Source organism: Mastacembelus armatus, chromosome 6 (assembly GCF_900324485.2).
Source record: "Mastacembelus armatus chromosome 6, fMasArm1.2, whole genome shotgun sequence".
Taxonomy (NCBI): Eukaryota; Metazoa; Chordata; class Actinopteri; order Synbranchiformes; family Mastacembelidae; genus Mastacembelus; species Mastacembelus armatus.
The window spans coordinates 3,389,385-3,410,660 of NC_046638.1; the positions used below are offsets into that span (position 1 = coordinate 3,389,385).

Below are 21,276 nucleotides of genomic sequence, written 5' to 3' on the forward strand. Positions count from 1 at the left end.
GTTTTTATGTTTTTATTGTTCTGGACTGCGAGTCCAGATAGGTGGATGGATGGATATTGTAGCACCTTTGTCACCCATAATAGGTTAATGTCACTCAAGAGATAAAAAAATAAACAACAAATGTATAAATATTAATGAACGACTAAATCATTATATCATTTTGTCCTCCCAATCTTTTAAAGCGATCAAAATATAGTTTCAAGACCTGCTGTTGTGGTCATTTTTTTTTTGGTCATGTTTAATGAAATTATTTAATTTATTTACTTATGTTGTCTGTCAATTGTTATTATGGCACATATTTCAAACTCTATTATTTTTCAGGTAGTTAGCATTTAATTCAATGACGTATTTGTTTGCGTTTTCAAGTGAAAGAAAAAATATTCACCAAAAAACAGACAGGAAGATACCGGAAGCTGTCAAAGTAAAAGCTGTAATTTAACACCAGGAATTGTATCTGCAGCTAGATGTCTCTCACCTAAAACAACGGATGAGACTAAAATCACATTGGCATTTCTAATGAAGCACATGAAACTGTATTTTATTAGTTTGCATACAGTTCAGCAGCTTGCACATTAATCCTTTTGTTACTTTCAATTCGATTTTGAGTTTTATTTTGAAAGGTACAACCAGAAGTCGTGTTCTTAACCCGTTTGACTTGATGACCTTTATGCTACACACCTTTTGGAAGTGCCAAACGTGATTCCTCATTAGACTCGGTTATTGACGCAGGTCGAGAGCAGGAGCAACACACACCGCCTCGGGTTTACTCTGACACCCGCCGACATGTTCATGGGGATGCGGACGGAGAACCGGGGGTCCTCGGGGGTCCTGGATGCTGCGGCTGTGAGGCAGCAGAGGAGGCTGAAACAGGCGATCCAGTTCCTGCACAGGGACTCGGCTGATCTGCTGCCTCTGGACGGACTGAAGAAGCTCGGGACAGCTAAACAGGGGGTGAGTCTCAAATGAAAGAGCATCTGTTGTTTATCACAACAACATATAAACTCATACCCATATTTTATTTAAATGTATTTTGGTTTTTCAGTCCATATAACAACGCATGAATGTAAATGCAATATAATTATATATCTTAGCAGCTTTAACACATTTTAAAAACTATTAAAAAAATGAAATGAAATTAAGGGCCCATCAAGTGTTGTGGGTGTGTTTTCATCTTTACTGCAGCAGCCTCACCATATTCTGCAGAAGCGGCTGCTGGAAGCCAAATTGTCCCGGGGAAGGATGAACATGTGTGGAATGACACCAAACACTGTAGGCGTCCTTCTTAGGTCTAGTCATTTAAATTCACAGGATGAGGATGAGGATGAAGAGGAGGGGGACATTATCTATGTACCCTGCAAGGTAAAAACAACAACTTATGTACATCCGAATTTACCAGTTGGTAATTCAAGATTAGCTGAATTTTGATATGAACAATTTATTAGAAGGTAAAGTTTCCACCTCTTTCCACACTGTATGATCTTAATAAACATTTCTTTTATTGCAGTGGTGCTTTGGGGCTATTCTTGTCACATAATTGTAATTAGAAAAGAATGTTTTTAGCAGCTTATCTTCTATTGGTGCTTCTCTGCATCTTCACAGTGTTTGGGACAGGAAGTGAAGGTGCTGATTGACACAGGCTGTAAACTGAACCTGATGTCGTCGCTGACCGTGGAGAGATTAGGGTGAGATGATTCGGACTAAACGTTAACTGACAGTGGTAGGCCAGAGGAGAGAAGATGTTTTGACTTATTCTGTTCATCTCAAAGTTTGAAACAACTTGTGGAGGAGAACAAGATGGAGATGGATGGTTTTCCATTTCAGCGTAAGCTCTGTGTCGATGGTCACATCAAGCAACTCGGTCTAACCATTGGACAACTCAGAGTCATGTGCTCATTTGGCATACTGGGTAATGAACCAGAATAAGACTTATCCAAATGTAAAAAATAAGACTTTGACATTAGAGCCAGTCCTAACTGTTATGTTTACTTGCAGATAGTAACAGGCCTCTGATGTCCCTGGGCAGTAAGACACTAAAATCGCTTAAGGTAAAACAGCTACACCTTCTCAGCTACTGTTTGTTTCCTCCAATCTCAGAAGGAAGCTCAATGAAAGTGATGTAAATAATATGTAAACTGACACAGAGACAGAATAGGTAAAACTGTGTCCCTGGCAGACTGCAAGAGAAAAGGTCTCTGTTGTTACCTGTGTGTAAATGTGTAATGTGTTGGTTTGTCACCTTTTTTGTTTCCAGTGTGTAATTGATACTGAAAAGCAGATGTTGGTGTTTGGGACAGCTGTGAGGGAGCAAGTTCAGTTTGTCAAAACACCATTTATTGGAAGGTAAGAATGTTAAGAAGAAGATAAGAATGTTTGCATCGTGTTTTAGATGCACCTGAAACTAATCATCATACGTTAACCGTCAGCTCCACACAGTCACTTTATTTATAGTGGTTTGGACATGAAAGCAGTGTCATCGATTGTAGTGAACACAACTAGCTGCATGTTGTTGTGGCACAAAATGAAGTTTAAAGATAATTAAAGAAAAAGCATATAAGTATGATGCATTTGGTGTATAGTAACTTAAGGCTTTCAACTGTTTAACATAGCTACAGCATTAAAATGCAGCTTATAGTGTACTACATTAATAATTACAGTCTAATCATATCATATGTAATTTAACAAAAACAAAGGTCATTTTGGCTGCACAGTGAGTATTTTGATACATTACATTTTTGATAATACTTCCAGAGATGAATGAGCATGTTTGACTTGTAGCAGTGCACTTGTAAATAAATAATGGTACTACTACTTTAAGCTAAGATTTTATTCAACCACTAGATGCTGTTCTACAAATTAATCTAACCAAGTCATTTATGCTTCTTCTTTTTGTACAACAGAGACCTGGGATACTGATCTTATCACCTCCAATATGCACAGAGACAAAAGCAATAGAAATATTTACTCTTACAACTAGATGCCTCATTGGGGAACTTCAGATTTCTCACCGCATAGTTCTCATTTTCTCTCTGCCTGTGTGTTTGCTGCATGGGTGAGTCAGATAATCCACACTCTTCACGTAGCACTGGTTGTGAGTAGCCAACAGTACGATCTTATATTAGCTGTCACTACAGTAGTAAGTGTTGTACACTTTAACCTTCTGATAGAGTTGTGATTTAATGCTTTTCTATTATACCAAACCATGTTGTTATGGCAGACGTAGCACACTTACAGCTGAATTCAGTCTTGGAGAACATAAGTTGGAGGTTTGATGGTTTTTATTTCATGTGACGTTTGGTTGACAAGGATCTCACATGGACCAACAGTTTATCTACTGTGTTTTATAATGATTTACTGTATTTTCTAGCCTGAGACATGTACTTGCATTAAGGTCCCTGCCTTTCAATGTTTTCAAAATAATAGTGACACTTATGATATATTTGATCATGTGACTGTAGCAAAGTGCAGCACTGAACAGCAAATAAAGTCCCTAAAGCTGTGCCTGTCGTTCTGTGTTTTTACATACATTTCCACAGGAGAATATAGTATGTTGGAAAATCTTACACAAATAGCTCTTGTTATTCTGACGGAGAGATCATGCAACTGGCTTAGCTGCAGGTTGTCTTAGGCTGTTAACAAAACAGTAGAGGTTTAGCAATACAAGCAGCTCAGCAGAGGATTTAAAGCAGCTTTAACTGCACAGTTGAGCTGCTGCATGACTGTACCATAGCAACTGTACATGCCAGTAGTGTTTGGTAATGCACCTTGGTCAGCTGAATGGCAGGTGAACAGCCCCTCCTGTGGCCACGAAGAAGACTGACTCGGTCCTGAATAATTCTCCATGGAAACCAACATCAACAGTGAGGCAAAGTAGTCGTCTGCAGCTGACTGTGAACACAAAAACTGCAGGTAATGTCCTCAGTCTTATCTGTTTATCACTGTAATGAGTGTGTTTCCAGTTATTGTCAGGCAGGAAAAGTTCTGTATGACTGTGTGAGGATCAGGATTTGATTGAACAGACTGTTTAGACCCGTGTGGTTCAGTGGACTGTAAATAAGTACAGTTTTAAAGAACTGCTCAATTATTTAAGTATTTCCATTTTCTAATACTCCGTACTTCATACTGCACTACATTTCAGAAATTATCATGCACTACAGTTACTTGATGACTTATGTTCAGATTAATAATACAAATTATGATGAACAAATAATAATAATTATTATAATGAACAGATAAGTAAATTGGAGTCATACGTTAATGCAGCTATTCCACAGTTTAGCACCTGGTGTCTGCTTGTATCTGCTGAAGCCAAACTTCAGCTTTGTCACTTCAACAACAAAAAATACAACTGAAAGAAATATTTGTCTAGACCAAAAATAAAATGAGGTAACGTAAGAAACAAAAACAATTAAAATGCTAAATTATTAAATGACAAGAACTGACTAGAATGAAACAGAATAATATATAAAATAGAATAGAAAATCTAAAAAATAAGAGTAGAGACTAAAAACAGGATTATATTAACTTTGACATGTACTGGATTGACACTGTACAATGAAAGCAATTAGTATAATTAGTTCAGTCAAGATGACAGTATTTTACTGTTAACAGCTGCATAGTCAAGAGCAGAAAGTTAATGTTTCAACATAAATGAATATTAATAGAAATATATATATACACGATATTTTCTAAAGTCAAACATTTCCATGGTGTCCCTGTTTTACCCTCTTTTTTTTGTCTCTCTCAAATATGAAATTATATAAAACCACTGGAAAATCAAAGTACATAGTTTGATCTGTTCACATCATTACAGCATTAAGATGACATCCAGGCAGACGGTGGCCTCTGAGGCGGCACTGATTCCACTGTTTCTGGGTCAACGAAGCTGCAACATCACTTTTGTCTTGGGCACCTCAGAGAACATGAGAGCTGTTCTGGGCTCAGTGAAACGCCTACTGATCCAGACCCTACTGACAAAGGGTTCACTCAGGGACTCGCTCTTCAACATCATGACGTTCTCCAGCACGGTGGGCGTATTTTCATAGTGATGGTTGTGTGCACTGAGTATTGAATTTTTTTTTTACATTTTACTGACAGAAACTTTTCACTTTTTAAAAACTGTTCCTATGTTTTTTGTCCCATTTTGCAGGTGAACTGCTGGTCCCACCACATGCTTCCCTGTGCTCCTGACACAGTTTACACAGCCCTGTCCTGGATTCACTCTATCAGCTGCAGCCCTGGCAGGGATCTCCTGGCTGCTCTGAGCATGGCCCTCACTGACCTGGCCTGTCACTCCATCCACCTGCTCTGCATGGATCTGCCCGAAAAGCCAGAGGCTGTGCTGAGAGCCCTTCCCTCCTTGGCAGCTGGGAGGCCTGTGAACATTTTCTACCTGCAGGACTCTGTCAGTCTCCTGGACAGCAATGCTAAGGATTACCTGCAGTGTCTGACCCAGGCCACAAGAGGGAGCTGTTACGTAATCCCAGTTGGTTTAAATGGAAAATTTGAGAAGGTATGACTGACCCTCATGGGTACTGGAAGAGTGAATTGTCCTATTAAATATCTAGATTCTATATTGAACATAAAAAAATCGTCTTTCCTCTCTCACCTATCCCCCCATTATCTTGAAGGTCACAAAGAAATCAGTATCTTTATCTCTATCTTTAAATTAGTTTCAAAAGCCATCACTTAAAGTCTTTTTAAAAAGAAGTAAGTGCTAGAAGCAACTATGTTTTGACTTCACAGGCCAGGAGTAGGGACTGCATCATTTTACATAAATCCCAACGTTACCTATTAGAGGATTTTTATCCAATCAGCAGAAAGCCAAAAAGGTTTTCCTGCAGTCAATGGACATGCACCAGTGTTATTACAAAAAGCAGAGTTTGGTGTATATGGAGTCATAAATAGCACCAAGAGAATTAAGCCAGTTGCCACAAACCATTAACTGTAACAGAAGTGAATAGAGAGAAAAATAAATACACCAAAACACACTGCAAAGCCAAAACATTCAGTCTGTTAAACGTTTCTCTACAAGCTACACCACCTCCAAACAGTTTTCAAGGAAAACAATATGTTTGGATATTTGTTGTCAACTTAAAATACAACTAAGTTGCTCAATAGGGTTCATGCCACACCTACAATGAAAAATGGCTACACTGAAATAGTAAAAATATCCACATACAATGCTGTGACTGCTTGTGTATGTATACTGTCAGGTGATTCCTCTGTGTGTGGTTCAGAGTCAGTCATCATTGCTGACCGTCTCTTCAGGCAGCTGCTGCTTTCCGTCCACTCCAGTCACCAACACATCTTCACCACTACTCAGGTTGGTTTCCTTCGTTATAGTGTTTAACAATACGGCACAAACTCTGTTACAGCTTTGTTGTAGATAGAATATCACCTTTTGTATCACTAACAGCAATAACACACCTGTACTGTTGTTTCTTGGCTTCTTGTGCCCATCCAGGTGCAGTCTGGGTAACCCTCCTCATGTAGTTACTTCCTGTCTGCTGTCTGGCCAGACCCTGTGCAGCTCAGAGTTTTACCCAGGATGCAGAGTGTTGGCCAGGAGGGAGGTGGATGGCTTTTACTATCTGGGAAGTGTGATACAGCAAGTTCAGGTGAAGACATGACAATGACACAGGTTTAGTTGTTAGTTAACTCACAGTGTATTTGAAGACAGTGACCATAAGGTTTAATTACTGGTTTTAACATCTTTGTTCCATGTGTTCAAACCCAGGGCCGCCCTGGAGTTTGGGTAGTGGAGTTTGACCACCCAATGACTGCTAGTTTGGGTGTTGTCACCTCTCAGAGGCAGCTGGTTTGCTCCCTGGACATGGTGAACCACATCAGGGTTTATCCACACTGTCTGGTACCTGGTGACGCTGTCTTGTCACCATGGGAACCGGACCTGAGGAGATATGGACCAGGGAGAGTGATAGCTGCCACAGAGCGTAGAGATGGTTTTGGAGGTATATGGGGTTAACAGTGTTGACAAAGGTTGAAAGCAAAAAAAACAAAAAAAAACAAACAAAACTTTAATATGTCACTCTTCCTTCCTGCAGTCGATGGTATTCTGAGCCTCCAGGTGCTGATGTGGAATGGCTGTGTGTCTTTGGTTCCTGACAGCTTGGTTTTACCCATTTCACCTTCTCACCATGAGAGGATAATTAGGGAGCTCCAAATCCAAACGTCTGCCCCCAGTCGATATTGTAACTGGCTTTGTGGTCCCAGCTCCTCCTGCACTCCCCGGCTGTTCTGCAGCCCCTGCTGTCAATCTTCTTCCTTCTGTTGTTCAGTCACAAACCACTGGCTTCCACCCAGATGTAGGTCCAGTTTTGGAAGAACGGATGGATTTGAGAAGGCAGATCAAAATACACAGGTGGTCCCCAAAGATATAGGTGCTACACAAAGTGGCCCTGATGTGTCCAATTCTTCCTCTTCGTCTCTTTCTGATGATGACACCAGAGCAACTTTTCCTTCTGCAGTAAAGCTGAGGCGTAGAAAACGTCTTCCCTGGAGGTACTGGAGGAGAACTGGACCCGAGCCTCAGCACAGACAGCCAGGTGGGCAACACATATACTGACTAAACTGATAAACTGTGATAAACTGATAAACTTAAGCTAAACCAGGCATGTAGTAATATTAATAAGGGGAATGGTCAATTACCAATAAAAGAGATACAACTTAAGAGCGTAGATGTGTAATTCTTATCCATCTGTACTGTAAAATGAATTGAAGCAGTAAAACAACAGCTGGACATATTCTGATACTGAAAATGCTTCGTCAACAATTCTAATGCTATATAAATTCATCCCTTCTTTGTTTTGACCAAAAAAAACACTACTAGCATAGTACACACACACACCACAAGAAAAAACTATATAAACATGCACCTTCCAAAACTGTGATGCAGTAATGTCATCTAGAGTACTTTCAATTCAGTTTGACCTGCAGGAGATCTGTTCATGCTCATACTGTATATTTTATTTGAATCTCCAGGTAGTGCTGTGCCCAGGAGGACATCACAACCTGCGAGATTCAGCTCCTCTGAACCTCAGATCAGCACCTCGCCAAATCACGGCTCTCTGTTTCAGCCCCTCCCTGGTGCTAAAGGAAGAAGAGCGAACATCAGAGATGTTTTTGGAATGACAAACTTTAAACCTCAACCACCTGCAGGACTGCAGCCTTTTTCTGGAAACAATACACAGACTGTTTACACATAATATACCAATATAATATTGATTAAAAAACACTTTATTTTTAATACACTCATGTAGCAGTAGTGCAGGAAAATATTTCTAAGTGCATTACATGATGTTTTAAATTAAAAGTAAAATGCTATAAAAATATGGCTTCTCCTTTTGCAATTAAAACACTCCGATAACAAAATAAATGTAAACCAAGTATAAAACAAGCAATAAAACACACACATACAGCCCTTTAGCATTGGTCAGTTTTGTTACTGAAGGTTAAAGGTGAGGGGTCAGAGGTTAAAAGTGAGGTTGATGCTCTCTCCAGCTTTGACACTAACCAGCTGAGTCTGCTGCTGTAGGTTAGGCATGCTGGCAGTGATGGCGTAACTTCCAGGTGAAACCTCGATGTAGAAATCTTCACCAGCTGCTGACACACGACGCTGAACACGGCAAGACATGAGTTTAAAAAATGTCTTATTGTTAACACTTTGTTCAAAACAGCCACTATCAAAGTATTTCATGAGTGTTTGATTCAAGAAATCTGGGGTCTCACAGGATTCACTTAACATTCTCTCAAAAACTTTTTGTATTGTTTCCATTCTGCTACATGTGTTTTGTTTTTCTGCAGCAGCAGATTATTAGCTCTTACATGCTTTCTGGTTGGTCGTGCAGATGTTGTCTTCTGAGCAGCTGTTCGTGCGTGGAATCGGGACACATGAGCCCTCTCGTTTCCACTGGGCTCAGTGCAGCAGCCAGACTCATAAAACCTCTGCAGCAAAGACGATATTCAGATTTTACCCTGTGGTTTCTGGCTAAACGCACATACAAGGCTGCAGACAAACACATGAAATCTAGTAAATGATCACTGACCTTGCACTGAGAGGTCGTTTGTGCCATGAAATCTGCAATGGTTGCAAAGGCATCATCAAGCTCTGTGTGGGTTTTCTGGAAAGGCAACAGAAGAATTAGACTTGAGATAAGGAATTGATATGAAAAGAGTCCAAATCAATCCATGAAAGTGCTGTTAACATGCAGAAAACATAGAGGCACCAGGACAGATTTCTGTATGTCTTCATCTGTGGTAGCGGGGGTCTGGGATCCACCAGTGCTGGTCCAGTCTACACTTCGCCTGGAGGCCCGCTCCAGCACCTCTAGACCCAGACTGGCAGAGCGTCGCAGGGAAGACTCCAGCCAAGCCTGGCTTGCCATGAACAAGTTAAACTCAGGTGAGTTACACCTGAGTGGAGGAAGAAGCAGAGAGTGCACAATCAGCCAGTTTACTCTACTTTGACCTAAATATGAACCAGGTCTAGTTGCTTAGACTGAAGCTCCAATGCTGTGCAATAAAGCTGAAATGATCATCTCATTAATACTCGAAAACCTGACCAGGATCAGCTTAGGTTTCCAAAACGTGTCTGTAATTATCATGACTTAGTTTAATTACAAACCAAAACTTAAAATAGGACAAGTGAACGCAGCATAAATAACAGCGCATGCGTAAACACTAACGCGATATACTAGGAAACGGCAACTTCGGTACTTTTTCGTAGAAACTTACGTTAAGCTCGAGCGTTTCACGAGCTCAACTTTAACACCGAACGTCTGACGTTTCCATCTGTACACGTGACGTTCGCTTAACGTGTCGTCATAACAACGTCACCGTTCTGCGCGCGGTCAAGAAATCTCCCGCAGAGATTATTGTAAACACATCCAAAAACAAAGCAGCGCGTATTCCGTGAGTTACCTTTGCGTTAAATCCTCACATTTCCCTCATCTTGCACGAGAACCTGCCACACAGCCGCAGCCGTGCTGCTTTCAAATGACACCACAGGAAATCCTGCACGAAAGCCCCGCCCCCAAGAGCCAAAATCCCATGCGCCGAAAATATTACGGTATTTTTAAATGTATTCATATATTTTGATATTTGCCTGTACAAATATTATACCTGAGTATATATTCATTGTCTATATAGCTATATTTATATATTACTATATTAATTATATAATCATCACTGGTGCATGACCTGATATACCTTATATTTAATCCCATCAGTATTACTGATGAGCATTTACACTTTTACATTGAGATAAACTTTTGTAGACTCTCGAGGCTTCCAAAGCAAAATACTACGCAAACTTAGTGACTTTCTGGTATTTATGAACACTAAGCACAAAGGGACTACCATCAGTTTCCATGTTTCTTTTACCGTCTTCAGTAAAATTTCACTTCATGCTAAAGAAACTATGCTGCTTTTTACTTTTTATCTAATGCATCAATTTAAAACCCAACTCCTTGATTGCAAAGTCACCTCATGAAGATTTGTTTAAATGTTCAAATTAAATATTCAAAAACATGCAGAAACCTTGATTCAATTCAAATACCTTTGTTAGAACTATATACTGACATTTTCATGACACTCACGCAGCACAAACACCAAAACTGTGCCATGTATAAAAGCATTTCAAATCAGACACAACAAACACTTATTCCCATTTATACAGTTTATTTTTGCAAAGACACTGACAGAGGATTATGCCATTAGCACGCAGGCTCCTCCCACTGCCTTGATCTTCTCTTCGGCCCGTCGGCTGAAGAACTTGGCCTTGACGATCACGGGCTGCTTGGGCAGCTTGCCTTTGCCCAGAACTTTGTAGTAGCCCTGTCAAGTTAAAAACACAACATTACTACAACCAGAAAACCATTGACAACATGTGCACAATGTGTCACAAAATGCTGCTGAACTGCTTCCATGTACAAAGGACAAGTAGCAGAATTTGGCCACACTGAACAGGAAGAGAGAGAACAGGTTCACGACCTTCTCAATAAGACCAATCACCTCAAACACTGAAGATGCAAGAAGACAAAGATCACAATATTACAGGTCAACCAATGTCAGAAACACTGATACTTATTTCATTTGGAGCCTCAGTGGAGTCTGCTAATGTTCCCTTCAGCATGTTTCATGGCACTGAGGTACACTGACAACTAATTATTGTAATAATGGCAGAAAATCTGTTTAGTTACAAGTATCATGGCAAAACAAATTTATGGACACTTTTTTTTGACAGGACTTTTAAAAAAAAAAATCAATCATGTCAAAAGTACAACTAGAAGGATCAAGTTGGTCAAACAAAGATATCTGCAGTTTTTTAAAATAAATAATCACAACGAACAAAACAGGAATCTCAAACTTAAAAAAACACAGAAGTACTTGATACTGATACTTGTTAGACCCAACTTGGTTAAAAGACTTAGATCAGAAATGTAGTTAATCATTAGTAAGGGTACATCTTCAGCAACCCCAAAGACATAACCCGTTGCATTTTATGTCACCAACACACTTTAGATTCTGTAGTGATTGGGCTTTATATAATTAACAGTAAGCCAATCTGACAACACCACAGCAAGGACAATAATAGAGATGCTGGTTACAGTCACTTTATAGAAAATAACACCTCCAATAAGTTAGATAAAACTAAAACCCAGTGACAAGAATCAACAGATGGATTAAGGTTAATTAAGGCATTTTACCACTGAAGAGGTTAATATGTTTTCCTGTGCTTAGTCTTTCAGCTATATTAGGCAAAGAATGTCCAACCAAATTTCTACACAAGGAAAATGTATCGACATCTGAGTAAATGCAGATGTGCTTCCAATCAGCAACTGACATCTCAAGCTTTATTATTACTATTAAGGAAACAAAACTCTGAAAAAGCCCAATGCATCAACTTGTTCTCATCCCCACGACAAACAAGCCAAATTGTCCCCACTGTTGTAAGTGCTGAGACAAAAATATAATCAGCAGTGAAAATACTGGCCAATACTTACAGCGCGCACAGCATCAATGATGGGGGCGGGTCCTTCAGGCTTCTTGCCATAGTTGAGCCTGGTCTGCTCACTCACCAGGGTCCACAGCTTGTCCAAGTTGATAGTGGGACAGTAAGTTGTGTTCTTCTTCAGGTGGTAATGTCTCATACCAAGCTTACCAAAGTACCCTGGATGGCTGAGAACAAACAGGGAAGACAGGTAACGTTTACTGCAGTCTAATGACAGTGGGAAACTGCATAAAGCTGTAAACGGTTGGCTGACTTTTTGTTGGGGTGATGTGGGATGTCTGTATATTTACTAAAGGTGTTGCTGTTTTATCTCAGTACAGTTAGAGTCAAGGTAGACTAAATCACACTTTTCAGTTTGTGTAAAATAATAAACATATACATCCGCTTAAACAACACTTCCCTGAGAAATAACCACTTTTCAAAGGTGCTTCATTACATAAACTCCAACTGTTATCTGATGTACACACATCAGTCCAGTGACAGCAGAGCCAGACCACGACAACAAAATGAATTTCCCTTCACGGATTATTAATGTTTCTCATCTAATCTCATCAAAAGCTTTGTAACTGCCCATGTGGCTGACCAGCCTACAAAAAGCCAATCAGTGAATAGGACCAGTCTTCACTCTAAGAGGACTCAAGCACACCAAGACAATCATGTGTGTCAAGATGAGACTCTAGTCTCTAATAATAAATTTACCACTTAACAATTTGAGAGATAATTCAACAGAAGGGATTCACTGACGCTAAGGTACAATGCAAATTAACCGACAGCTATTTGTCCTTCAGGTTCTGGTCCTAGGATCACTTTCATAGAAACAGTAAACTGCTCTTCTACACTGGACTTGACCTAGTCCTAATTCTATTCTATTGGTACTCCTGTTCTATTTCCCCCACTTGCATCTAAATAATCTATGTACATTTCCTCCCAAGACCCAGCCTATTAATGTATGTCTTCTGCAGTCACCATAAAAAAGTTCCCCTCATCCCACCCAAACACATGAGGGTCGACCCTATTGAACACGTATCATTGGAAAGGCCAGGATGTTCTCTACTGAGCACATTAGGACCTAGGAGGGAGCTCAATAGATAGACCAAAAACATAAATGAATATGCTGGGTCTCAGGAGGATATTGATGAAACTGTTGTGACAAGCACACTGAGAGCAACTGTACTGAAGTCAAGTTCCCTGTGTGTCCAACATACTTGGCAATAAATCTGACTCTGAAACCTGACTTTTCAGTGGTCAAAGTATTTGTAAACAGGGATGTACTGATATACTACTGAAGCAGACAGTCATTTTCATCACACAATTCATAAACAGGAGATAAAGAAAGCTTCATGCAGGCAGTCTATTTAAAAAAAAAACCCCTCAATCTGCAACAACACAGCATTTCAACATATTTCCACAGCACTTACTATTTGTCAAAGTTAATTCTGTGGTGATGCATTCCACCAGCATTACCACGACCTCCAGGATGCTTTCTGTGCTTGCCTGTTGAGGGTAAACATGTTCACGTTAACCATGTCTCTCAATTCCAGTGACAAATTAGCTAAGAAAGTACAAATCCTGCGAGAAAGGTATAACTTATATTGATACTCACCAACGCGACCATGTCCGTGGCTGACGTGTCCTCGGAGCTTCCTGGTCTTGGACTTCTTGGTGGGCTGCGAAAAAAATGTTGAATAAAATAAAATGACTAAAAAACCATCAAATGTAATGCTGCAAATGTTAGCTCATGAAGCTAGCTCGCTAAAATAATTAGCCATATAGCCTCTACACAGACGTATGGGCTCGGCGGTGCGCTAACTTTGGATAAATACCTATAACGACTTTAAACGGTAAATGACGAAGACTGAATAAAAACACAACTCAATGTCCACAGTTACAAACACGCTGCATAGAGAAGCTAATGCTAATTCCGCTACATTAACCGGCAAACGCTCAGCGGCTGGCACACAGCGCAGAAGGAACACTTTGAGCCATTGTTGTTTATTGAACACACTATTATTCGTGTCACATTTATGAAAACTAGTGAATTTTTGTTTATGCAGTTAAAATAAAAACTATGAATAGACAAGGCTGAAAGACTGCACCAGCCGAGGGCCCAGGAGAGTCGAACTACAAACGCTCCAGAATTCCTATAGAAAATACTAAATTATCGTAATAACTTCCAGTAATTGCTCGTAACAGGTGAGGGTACAATAATCCACCATCGGATTATATTTCTGTAAAGAAATAAACGAGGATGACCGTAGATTTAACGCCTTTTCAGGACACGGGGAATCATGACAACACCTACCATCTTGGAAGCTAGTTGAAAGAGGAACGGGAATTAGAAGTCACGCGGTTTTCTGCGAGACTTGGCTACCGACAACAAAGTGCAAAGAAATTCACAGCGACGCTCAGTGGTTAATGACAGAAATGAGTGAAATTTAATTGACTATAAACAATATTTATGTTAAAATGGAGCAACATGTTCACTTAAGGACATTTATATTTACTGAAAAAAGTAGGTTTAAATATACGAGGAGCTAAATGTAGTCTGTTATAGAAAATTCCTTAGCTTCTTTACTAAAATAAAATCATTTTAAAACCTCATTTAACTGTTATACTGAAATATAACTAATATATATGTGTTAATCTTCATGGATATAGCTCTCATTACACTTAGTGCATTCAAATCATCATTATTTCTCTCAAAAAATACTATATGAAGATGAATATATAAATAATAAACAAATATCTTAATAGAGTGTTATATTTAGTACAATTCTGACCCAAGGATTTTGTAGAGATGAGAAAACCAGAGAAGGTGCATGAGACATTGCTCCACGTCATCATTCTACTCTGATATGATGCTGTGCATCGGTTGGAGATCATGCAGCCTCAAACAGACAGATTTACATACAGTGAGTCTGTTATTCAAAGGTGGAGTCAGCCTTACAGCCTGTAACCTGTCACTGGCCAGGGACACTTTGTCTGCAGTCATCCATCGACTAAAGTCAAGAAAAAACTTCTGCAACAACACCAACAGAATTCGGGGCCTCAGTGGTATTTAACTACATCAGACTTGTAAGGGAATTTCTCTTAAATGAATCAATAATTGTATATATCTTGATATGTTTGAATATAAAAATACTGCATGTTGCTGTAGTTCTTTTGTAATGCTTTGTACTTGTACTTCAGGCTAGTGTAAAACAATGAATGGTGGGAAGGACATTTACTGAAGTACTGTTGTGGAGATACTGGGACTGTATCTAAGTGTCCTTTCACATTTTACTTTAGTACTATACTGTGCAGATAATGCTTCTAAGTAGCATTTTATATATCTAGTGTTTTCAAACATTGATTAACAGTTTGTATACAGCTAATTAATGCTAAACAATGGGAGTTAAATAATGTTACCAGGAAATGAAAGCGTCACATGATTAGATCATATTTAACATGAAACACTTGCGTGCTTTGGCTCTTGAACACTGAACAGTGCAGAATTGTCAGGGGGGGCTGAGGCTGAGTCAGCTCTCCACCAATCAAATCATTCGTGTCCCCCTTGATACCGGACACATGGAACGGTGCCATCCCTCTCATCACCAGCTCACATCCACCTGAAGACATATTCACCTGGCTTTCTGCAACAGACATCTTGTTTTTCATTGCTTACATTCACACTGAGGTATGGTACAATTATATGATACCACTTAAAACAATTCATGCTTGATTTAAAGGCTCTGCTATGAATAATAATGGTTACATTTTGTTTTTGTATGTTTATAGTTAGGCATGTAGAGATGTTGTATTGTTTTCTTAAAAATGAGCAGCTACGTTAATCTAAAAAAAAAAAAAAAGGTAATCCTGCTTCTTCTTCTTCTACTGCTTCTTTGGTGGTTTTCTGTTTGTTTTCATTCTTGTATTTTGCCATCAAACATTGTTTACACAAGAGATTTCAAACCAGCAGCTTCTTTTGTGTTTTCTCTTGTCTTTTTTCATCCCAAGAGACCTGATCTCCTGGAGATGACAGACCTGCCTCACAGACACCATGGCAACATTCCCCAAAGGCGTGCCACCCTGTTGCCACAGGTACCCATGTGTAGAGTACAGCTGGCACCAGAGGCCATGTCATCTGAGACTGGCTCAGATCTGGCAACTGTAGCAGAGGAGCCAAATGTGGCTGAACATGTAAATAAAGATGCAGCCAGTAGCTCTAATGACTAAAGAGAGGGTTACTGGAACTGGATGATATTTTCCAGTCTTGAGAAAGATATATAATTACGCTTATGTCAAGTATGGCACTAATATCTGTTGTTTTAATAGTTCAGCAGGCCTGGATTGTGTGAGTCAAAAAAGGAGTTAAACCAGCTTTGTAATGGAAAACCAAGTGTGGCTTCTTCATCGTTGGGAAAGCGACAAAGACCTAACAAAAGTGTAACAGCTTTACTAAAGAGATTAAGGTAAAATAAAAGACAACATGCAGAACATACTGTCTTGATTTTTGATTTCAAAATCTGGGATTGAATGCAGACACACCTGTATACGAAGAGTTAACCAAGCCTTCATTCATTTCCACAGGATTCACCCAGAGGCTCAGAGGATTCTGGGTAATTCCTGCATACCTGTAGTGAGCCTGGAGCATCTGAACTTCCAGTCAGTGTCATTATTGTCTCTGCAGCCTGTAGTGTCTCTAGTGAGACTGCCATGTCAAAAACAAACTGAGCTCCAAGTCTCCTGTTTGGATTGTCCTCAGCAGGTAGAAATAAAAGTCTGGGAACTTTAACTTTTAACTCATGAGTTAAAATAAACACAAGTTTCATTCTCTGATTATTTCACTTTTTTCTTGCTAATCTCTCTCTAACAGAATGGATTCAGTCAAAATGGGGCAGACATTTTGGAGACAAGAGAGGATTCACTACAGCCTAAACCGGAAGAGCTGTCTGAGCGAAGTGATCCAGAAACCACACCAACATCCTGGACTGAACCATACTGTCCTGACAGCTCCCCTTCTGAAGAACCAGAGCAGGACTCTGGGTTTGACTGTGAATCAAATCCAGATCAGCCTTATATTGTGCTTGACTCTGAATGTGATGAATGGGAGCCAGATGGGAAAGCTGATTCTGAAACATTTTATTTGGATCCAGACCCAGATCAGACAATGGTGATTGAACTCGATCCAGAACCAGAAGCAGATCAGGACCAATCCCTGCTGCTGGAGGATGAATTTGAATCAAAATGCGAAAGAGATGTGGTTCAAATGGACGACAGTGAAGACCAAAGACCTGAGCTGTCCTGCTCACAGGAAGACGGCAACTTGTCTGTCCAGCTGGACTCTAGAATGACAACTGAGGAGGTGGAGAGTGACGACTTCTGTGCTGTTTGCTTGAATGGAGGAGAGCTGCTCTGCTGTGACCGCTGCCCTAAAGTTTACCACTTGACCTGCCATATACCTCCTCTAATCAGCTTCCCACTGTAAGTACAAACACTGTATATACTTTTATCTGCTGCACACACCCCTGCTTAATGACAATCAATGCATTACTGGAATTTTGACCAGGGGTTTCCAACCACAGTCAAAACAAAGCAGTGCTAACTTACAGCCTCTTAGCAGAAGCTGTGTATGTCTGTGGATTGTGACGAAGTAAAATGATCCTGTTTTACAATGCAAGAGCAAAAATCCAGAAGAATAAACACATTTAACGTGTCTAAAACCTGGAAATGCAAACATTGCTATTAATGACTTATTTATTGTAAAACATCATGACTTATTAACAAATAAAAAATAATTACTGCTTATAACCCCCTTTTAAACAAACTGAATATTAATTATATTCATTCTTTAACTGCAGGTGGAAAAATTAAGAAATTCAGGAAGTTTCAGATTAAAAAAATATTTGTATAAAAATATTAGTATAAGAATATTAGCATAGTGCAATATAGAATCCAAACTGTAAAATAACAGAGGCTGTGCATGTCTTACAGCGGTGACTGGATGTGTACGCTGTGCAGATCCGACCAGGAGGCTGTGGAGACCTACGACTGTGAGACCATGCAGACCTGTGGGGGAGTCAAAGCTCCGTATACACTGTCCGACCAGGACCAAAGGGTGAGCAGTTTAGGTCCTGTACTACAATGTTTTACACTTATAAGACTTTAGGTTTGTATCTGTATTCAAATTTAAAAATACATGTTATTTAATTATATGCATTTTGTGCCACAGCAAAAATATAGAGTAGCACCTAATGCATTGGCTTTATATATAATTGCATATTGTGTAATGTAGTGGGGGACGTTGGCCTGGTTCAGCTCAGTTTGTGAATACAGCTGCATGTGTGCTTTCCTCTGCAGAGGTGTGAGAAGCTGACTCTGCTGTTGTACTGTCACCTCCTCAGTGCTCCGTTTCATGAACCTGTCAGCCCCCTGGTCAGTCCCACACACCGACAATAAACCTCTGTACTGCAACATGTTTACCTCACAGAAATGATCATATAAAACGCCCTGGCACTACTGGCTGAATTTCATATATTAAACTGTCCAAATATACAGTACATTGTTATAACTAGTCACAGTGTAGTGCAGTTACTTTTAATTTCATGCCATGACAAATATTACATGTGATTAGCTAATTATCCTGTGGAGTTCAGGTTAATTTGCGTTTATTTTGGCTCACTACACGACAAATAAGTAAAGTTTTGTTGCATTTTCAGCACATTTTCCAATGACCAGACCAACTCCAGAGGGGTAAAAATATAATTTACCCCACAGGGCAGAAACAGAACAAACTGTATGCAATAATCATAACAATCCTGATGGAAAATATATGTAAAATGTTCCAAACAAACTGTAACTGTAACATAACAACAAACAACAAACAAACTCTCCTGTGTTGAGCTAATTTTTACTGAATCTACTCCAGGCCCGAAACTACTACCAGATAATCAAGAAGCCCATTGACCTGTCAGTGATCCGCAGGAAACTAGACAAGAGCAACACTCTCCACTACTTCACTGCAGAGCAATTTGTCAATGACGTCCTGCTGATGCTCAAGAACTGCGCTACGTTTAATTACGTAAGTCTGGCATAACAATGCTGGAATCTAAATTTAATCAAATTTCTACTTCAGTGGAATTATTTCTGCACTGTAGCCTGTGGAAATAAGTTCCACATGTAGCAGGAAACTAGGCCTGGTATGATTTTCCTCTTTGTTTGCTTTATGTACAATCTGTGATCAAATTGTGTTTATCTACCAGTAAATACTAAAGGTGATATCTGACACACATGCCATGTTCTACACTGTGGTATTACTGCTTTTACTGAAATAAAACATCTGAGTGCTGCTTGACCAGTATACAGTATTATACATGCAGTGACTTTCATAGGGTGATTTAGCTTAATGGGTGGTCAATCTGAATAAATGGAAATTTAGATTAGTCATTGTGTTGTTTTTCTATGTATCCCCCCTTGCAGCCAGACTCAGAGGTGGCCCAGGCCGGTCGAAACCTGGAGGTGTTTTTCTTGAGCAAACTGAAGGAGGTTTTTCCTGATCAGATGTTCCCATCAGCCAGTCAGGAGCGAACAGACAGGGCTCGCTACAGATGGCTGAGCGGAAAAAGGAAGGAAAACTACAGGAGGAAGAGATATGTGTTTACTGGGAAAAGATATTACCTGTAACTGTACGTTGTTGTGTTAAAGTGCTTAAATGAATGGAAAACATGCTAAAAGTGAAATATGTTATTTATTTACCTCAGTTATTGATTTTGAAAAGCATGAGAATGATTTTGTACTTTTATTTTTTCATCAAACAAGTTATACAGAACTCGTAACTTTTGTGTCATCTTCTAATTGTTGGTATTTCCAGAGTCTCAGGTAGAAACATTTTTAATAGGGATAGATACTGTTAATAATTTGAAATGAAATCTGTTGACTGTAAAATAATCAAATTATTTTTGATTTTCTGAAAAATGCCCGGTGCAGAAGCGATAGATGTGGCTGTTTGAAGTGAAAAGGAAAAGGTATATTGGGAAAAACATGAACATTGGCAAAGGTCTTAAATGTAACTTTTTACTTTGTGTTATGTGACTTTAACGTTTCTATAATTAAATCGGGGCCTGAAAGCTCACTATGTGGTAGGCAAAACAGGTATAATATGAGGTGATATAAATAAATATAAAACCCTGCATGAGGTTTCCTAACTTTTAGTAATAAAGTTTTTTTTCCTGCTGGCCAAGATGTTGTCACTAAGGTCAAGAGTACTTTTTTTTTTTTAATGCTTATGGAACAGAAATAAAAACAGGAAATAAAAAACAATAAACTCTTACAAGCAGCTGCTAACAATCATTATTTAAAAGGTTTTTTTTTTGTTGTTACAACAATTTATTCCAAAAAGAGTGAAAGAAAACCAGACTACATGTCGTTTACCTCTATCTGCCCGTCTCATCCCTGCTTTAAAGCCAAATACATGTAATGGAAAATTAAAGAGAAGTTTCAACAAGAGTAAAATATTAACAAATATAAAACTCACTCCTGAAATTCTAACTCACAGTTTAGGCGACGTAACTAAAACTGGAGAGTTGGAGCAGAGTATTTCTACACTGTGGTACTTTTACTCCAGCACCCTAAAACACATCCACCCTTAAATGAACATACGTTTTAGTGACTATTTTCAATTCAATATGACTTTTACATGCTCATAAAAGGAAATTTCTTTTTTGGCTCGTTGCTGTCCGTGAATATTTCTTCACGTTTGCCGTGATTACACACAATTACCATCAGGGGGAGCCCTTATATCAGAGCCCTGTGTTTGAACATGCAGTCAAAGGTTTGAAGTTGTGAAACATGTAATGAAAGATGTCTCAGCGTTGTGTTTGTTTTTTATTAAAGGTTGCTGGTTTCTGACATAGTTGACGTCATCAGGGTCGGTCATCCTGTGCACATAAGGTGTTGGTTCTCGCTGAGAATGAAAAAAGCTCCAACAAGCAAGATAATAAGTATCCACAGTCTATTTATTGTGCCCAAGCTGAGTCTTCACTGTGTCTTCATTTAGAGGCCACAGTTCGGAGTTTTCTATCAGAAAAGAAAAGTCTGGAGGTTGGAGCTGTCTCACTGTGGAGACACTGTTAGCTAAAACTGCAAAAAGCCTTTGTAATTGTCTCTGCTTGAAGTAAATTAGTTGACAACCACAACAAGATCAGGAAAATCATTTCTAGGAAATTATGTCTCAAAACCTTAGTCTTAGTTTACATTTAAAAGCCACTTCA

At 39.3% G+C, this 21,276-nt stretch overlaps 4 protein-coding genes and 1 non-coding gene across 12 annotated transcripts; 2 read left to right on the forward strand and 3 right to left on the reverse strand.

Annotated features, from left to right (window-relative positions):
- The first annotated feature begins 668 nt into the window (after positions 1 to 668).
- On the forward strand, positions 669 to 3,753 carry LOC113133607 (nuclear receptor-interacting protein 3). Of its 2 annotated transcripts, none has more exons than XM_026312530.1 (7): positions 669 to 951; positions 1,183 to 1,359; positions 1,600 to 1,682; positions 1,767 to 1,906; positions 1,993 to 2,045; positions 2,252 to 2,340; positions 2,898 to 3,753. In XM_026312530.1, the coding sequence occupies exons 1-7, from the start codon at positions 784 to 786 to the stop codon at positions 2,911 to 2,913; spliced, it is 726 nt and encodes a 241-aa protein (XP_026168315.1). In that variant the 5' UTR covers positions 669 to 783; the 3' UTR covers positions 2,914 to 3,753. The 2 variants fall into 2 exon arrangements, with proteins under 2 accessions (XP_026168315.1, XP_026168316.1); XM_026312531.1 differs by having other exon boundaries at positions 1,186 to 1,359.
- akip1 (A kinase (PRKA) interacting protein 1) lies at positions 810 to 10,033 on the reverse strand. 7 transcript variants are annotated; one of them, XR_004463104.1, is made up of 8 exons: positions 9,937 to 10,033; positions 9,249 to 9,429; positions 9,063 to 9,137; positions 8,842 to 8,961; positions 8,531 to 8,632; positions 3,762 to 3,885; positions 1,192 to 1,352; positions 810 to 940 (listed from the first exon to the last, which is right to left on the reverse strand). XR_004463104.1 is itself a non-coding variant. In XM_026312534.1 (5 exons), exons 2-5 carry the CDS (start codon positions 9,399 to 9,401, stop codon positions 8,483 to 8,485), a joined length of 498 nt encoding a protein of 165 aa, XP_026168319.1. In that variant the 5' UTR covers positions 9,402 to 9,429; positions 9,937 to 10,033; the 3' UTR covers positions 8,238 to 8,482. The 7 variants fall into 7 exon arrangements, 3 of the variants coding, with proteins under 3 accessions (XP_026168319.1, XP_026168317.1, XP_026168318.1); XR_004463102.1 differs by having other exon boundaries at positions 9,243 to 9,429; XR_004463103.1 differs by lacking the exon at positions 9,937 to 10,033 and adding an exon at positions 9,751 to 9,841 and having other exon boundaries at positions 9,243 to 9,429.
- Positions 3,841 to 8,236, forward strand: c6h11orf16 (chromosome 6 C11orf16 homolog). Its single transcript, XM_026311120.2, has 8 exons — positions 3,841 to 3,906; positions 4,811 to 5,024; positions 5,147 to 5,509; positions 6,213 to 6,322; positions 6,464 to 6,617; positions 6,737 to 6,968; positions 7,062 to 7,562; positions 7,999 to 8,236. The coding sequence occupies exons 2-8, from the start codon at positions 4,818 to 4,820 to the stop codon at positions 8,220 to 8,222; spliced, it is 1,791 nt and encodes a 596-aa protein (XP_026166905.1). The 5' UTR covers positions 3,841 to 3,906; positions 4,811 to 4,817; the 3' UTR covers positions 8,223 to 8,236.
- A 645-nt stretch (positions 10,034 to 10,678) lies between the features above and the next one.
- Positions 10,679 to 14,396, reverse strand: rpl27a (ribosomal protein L27a). Its single transcript, XM_026312440.1, has 5 exons — positions 14,331 to 14,396; positions 13,632 to 13,695; positions 13,447 to 13,522; positions 12,021 to 12,195; positions 10,679 to 10,851 (listed from the first exon to the last, which is right to left on the reverse strand). The coding sequence occupies exons 1-5, from the start codon at positions 14,331 to 14,333 to the stop codon at positions 10,723 to 10,725; spliced, it is 447 nt and encodes a 148-aa protein (XP_026168225.1). The 5' UTR covers positions 14,334 to 14,396; the 3' UTR covers positions 10,679 to 10,722.
- Positions 12,587 to 12,715, reverse strand: LOC113133626 (small nucleolar RNA SNORA3/SNORA45 family). The gene has a single exon (XR_003295998.1). It is a non-coding gene; the product is annotated as a small nucleolar RNA SNORA3/SNORA45 family (small nucleolar RNA).
- Positions 14,397 to 21,276: the final 6,880 nt, after the last annotated feature.

What these genes read in the sequence shown, in the direction of transcription:
- LOC113133607 (XM_026312530.1), top strand. Translation starts at nt 784, where the DNA reads ATGTTCATGGGGATGCGGACGGAGAACCGGGGGTCCTCGGGGGTCCTG. An exon ending in TCGGGACAGCTAAACAGGGG is followed by an intron (nt 952 to 1,182) that starts GTGAGTCTCAAA and finishes TCTTTACTGCAG; the next exon opens with CAGCCTCACCATATTCTGCA. An exon ending in AGACACTAAAATCGCTTAAG is followed by an intron (nt 2,046 to 2,251) that starts GTAAAACAGCTA and finishes TTTTGTTTCCAG; the next exon opens with TGTGTAATTGATACTGAAAA.
- c6h11orf16 (XM_026311120.2), top strand. Translation starts at nt 4,818, where the DNA reads ATGACATCCAGGCAGACGGTGGCCTCTGAGGCGGCACTGATTCCACTG. An exon ending in TCATGACGTTCTCCAGCACG is followed by an intron (nt 5,025 to 5,146) that starts GTGGGCGTATTT and finishes CCCATTTTGCAG; the next exon opens with GTGAACTGCTGGTCCCACCA. An exon ending in TAAATGGAAAATTTGAGAAG is followed by an intron (nt 5,510 to 6,212) that starts GTATGACTGACC and finishes GTATACTGTCAG; the next exon opens with GTGATTCCTCTGTGTGTGGT.
- akip1 (XM_026312532.1), bottom strand. Translation starts at nt 9,401, where the DNA reads ATGGCAAGCCAGGCTTGGCTGGAGTCTTCCCTGCGACGCTCTGCCAGT. An exon ending in ACATACAGAAATCTGTCCTG is followed by an intron (nt 9,138 to 9,242) that starts GTGCCTCTATGT and finishes TTGCCTTTCCAG; the next exon opens with AAAACCCACACAGAGCTTGA. An exon ending in CACGACCAACCAGAAAGCAT is followed by an intron (nt 8,633 to 8,841) that starts GTAAGAGCTAAT and finishes TGCCGTGTTCAG; the next exon opens with CGTCGTGTGTCAGCAGCTGG.
- rpl27a (XM_026312440.1), bottom strand. An exon ending in AGAATTAACTTTGACAAATA is followed by an intron (nt 12,196 to 13,446) that starts GTAAGTGCTGTG and finishes GTTTGTTCTCAG; the next exon opens with CCATCCAGGGTACTTTGGTA. An exon ending in TCATTGATGCTGTGCGCGCT is followed by an intron (nt 10,852 to 12,020) that starts GTAAGTATTGGC and finishes TTAACTTGACAG; the next exon opens with GGCTACTACAAAGTTCTGGG.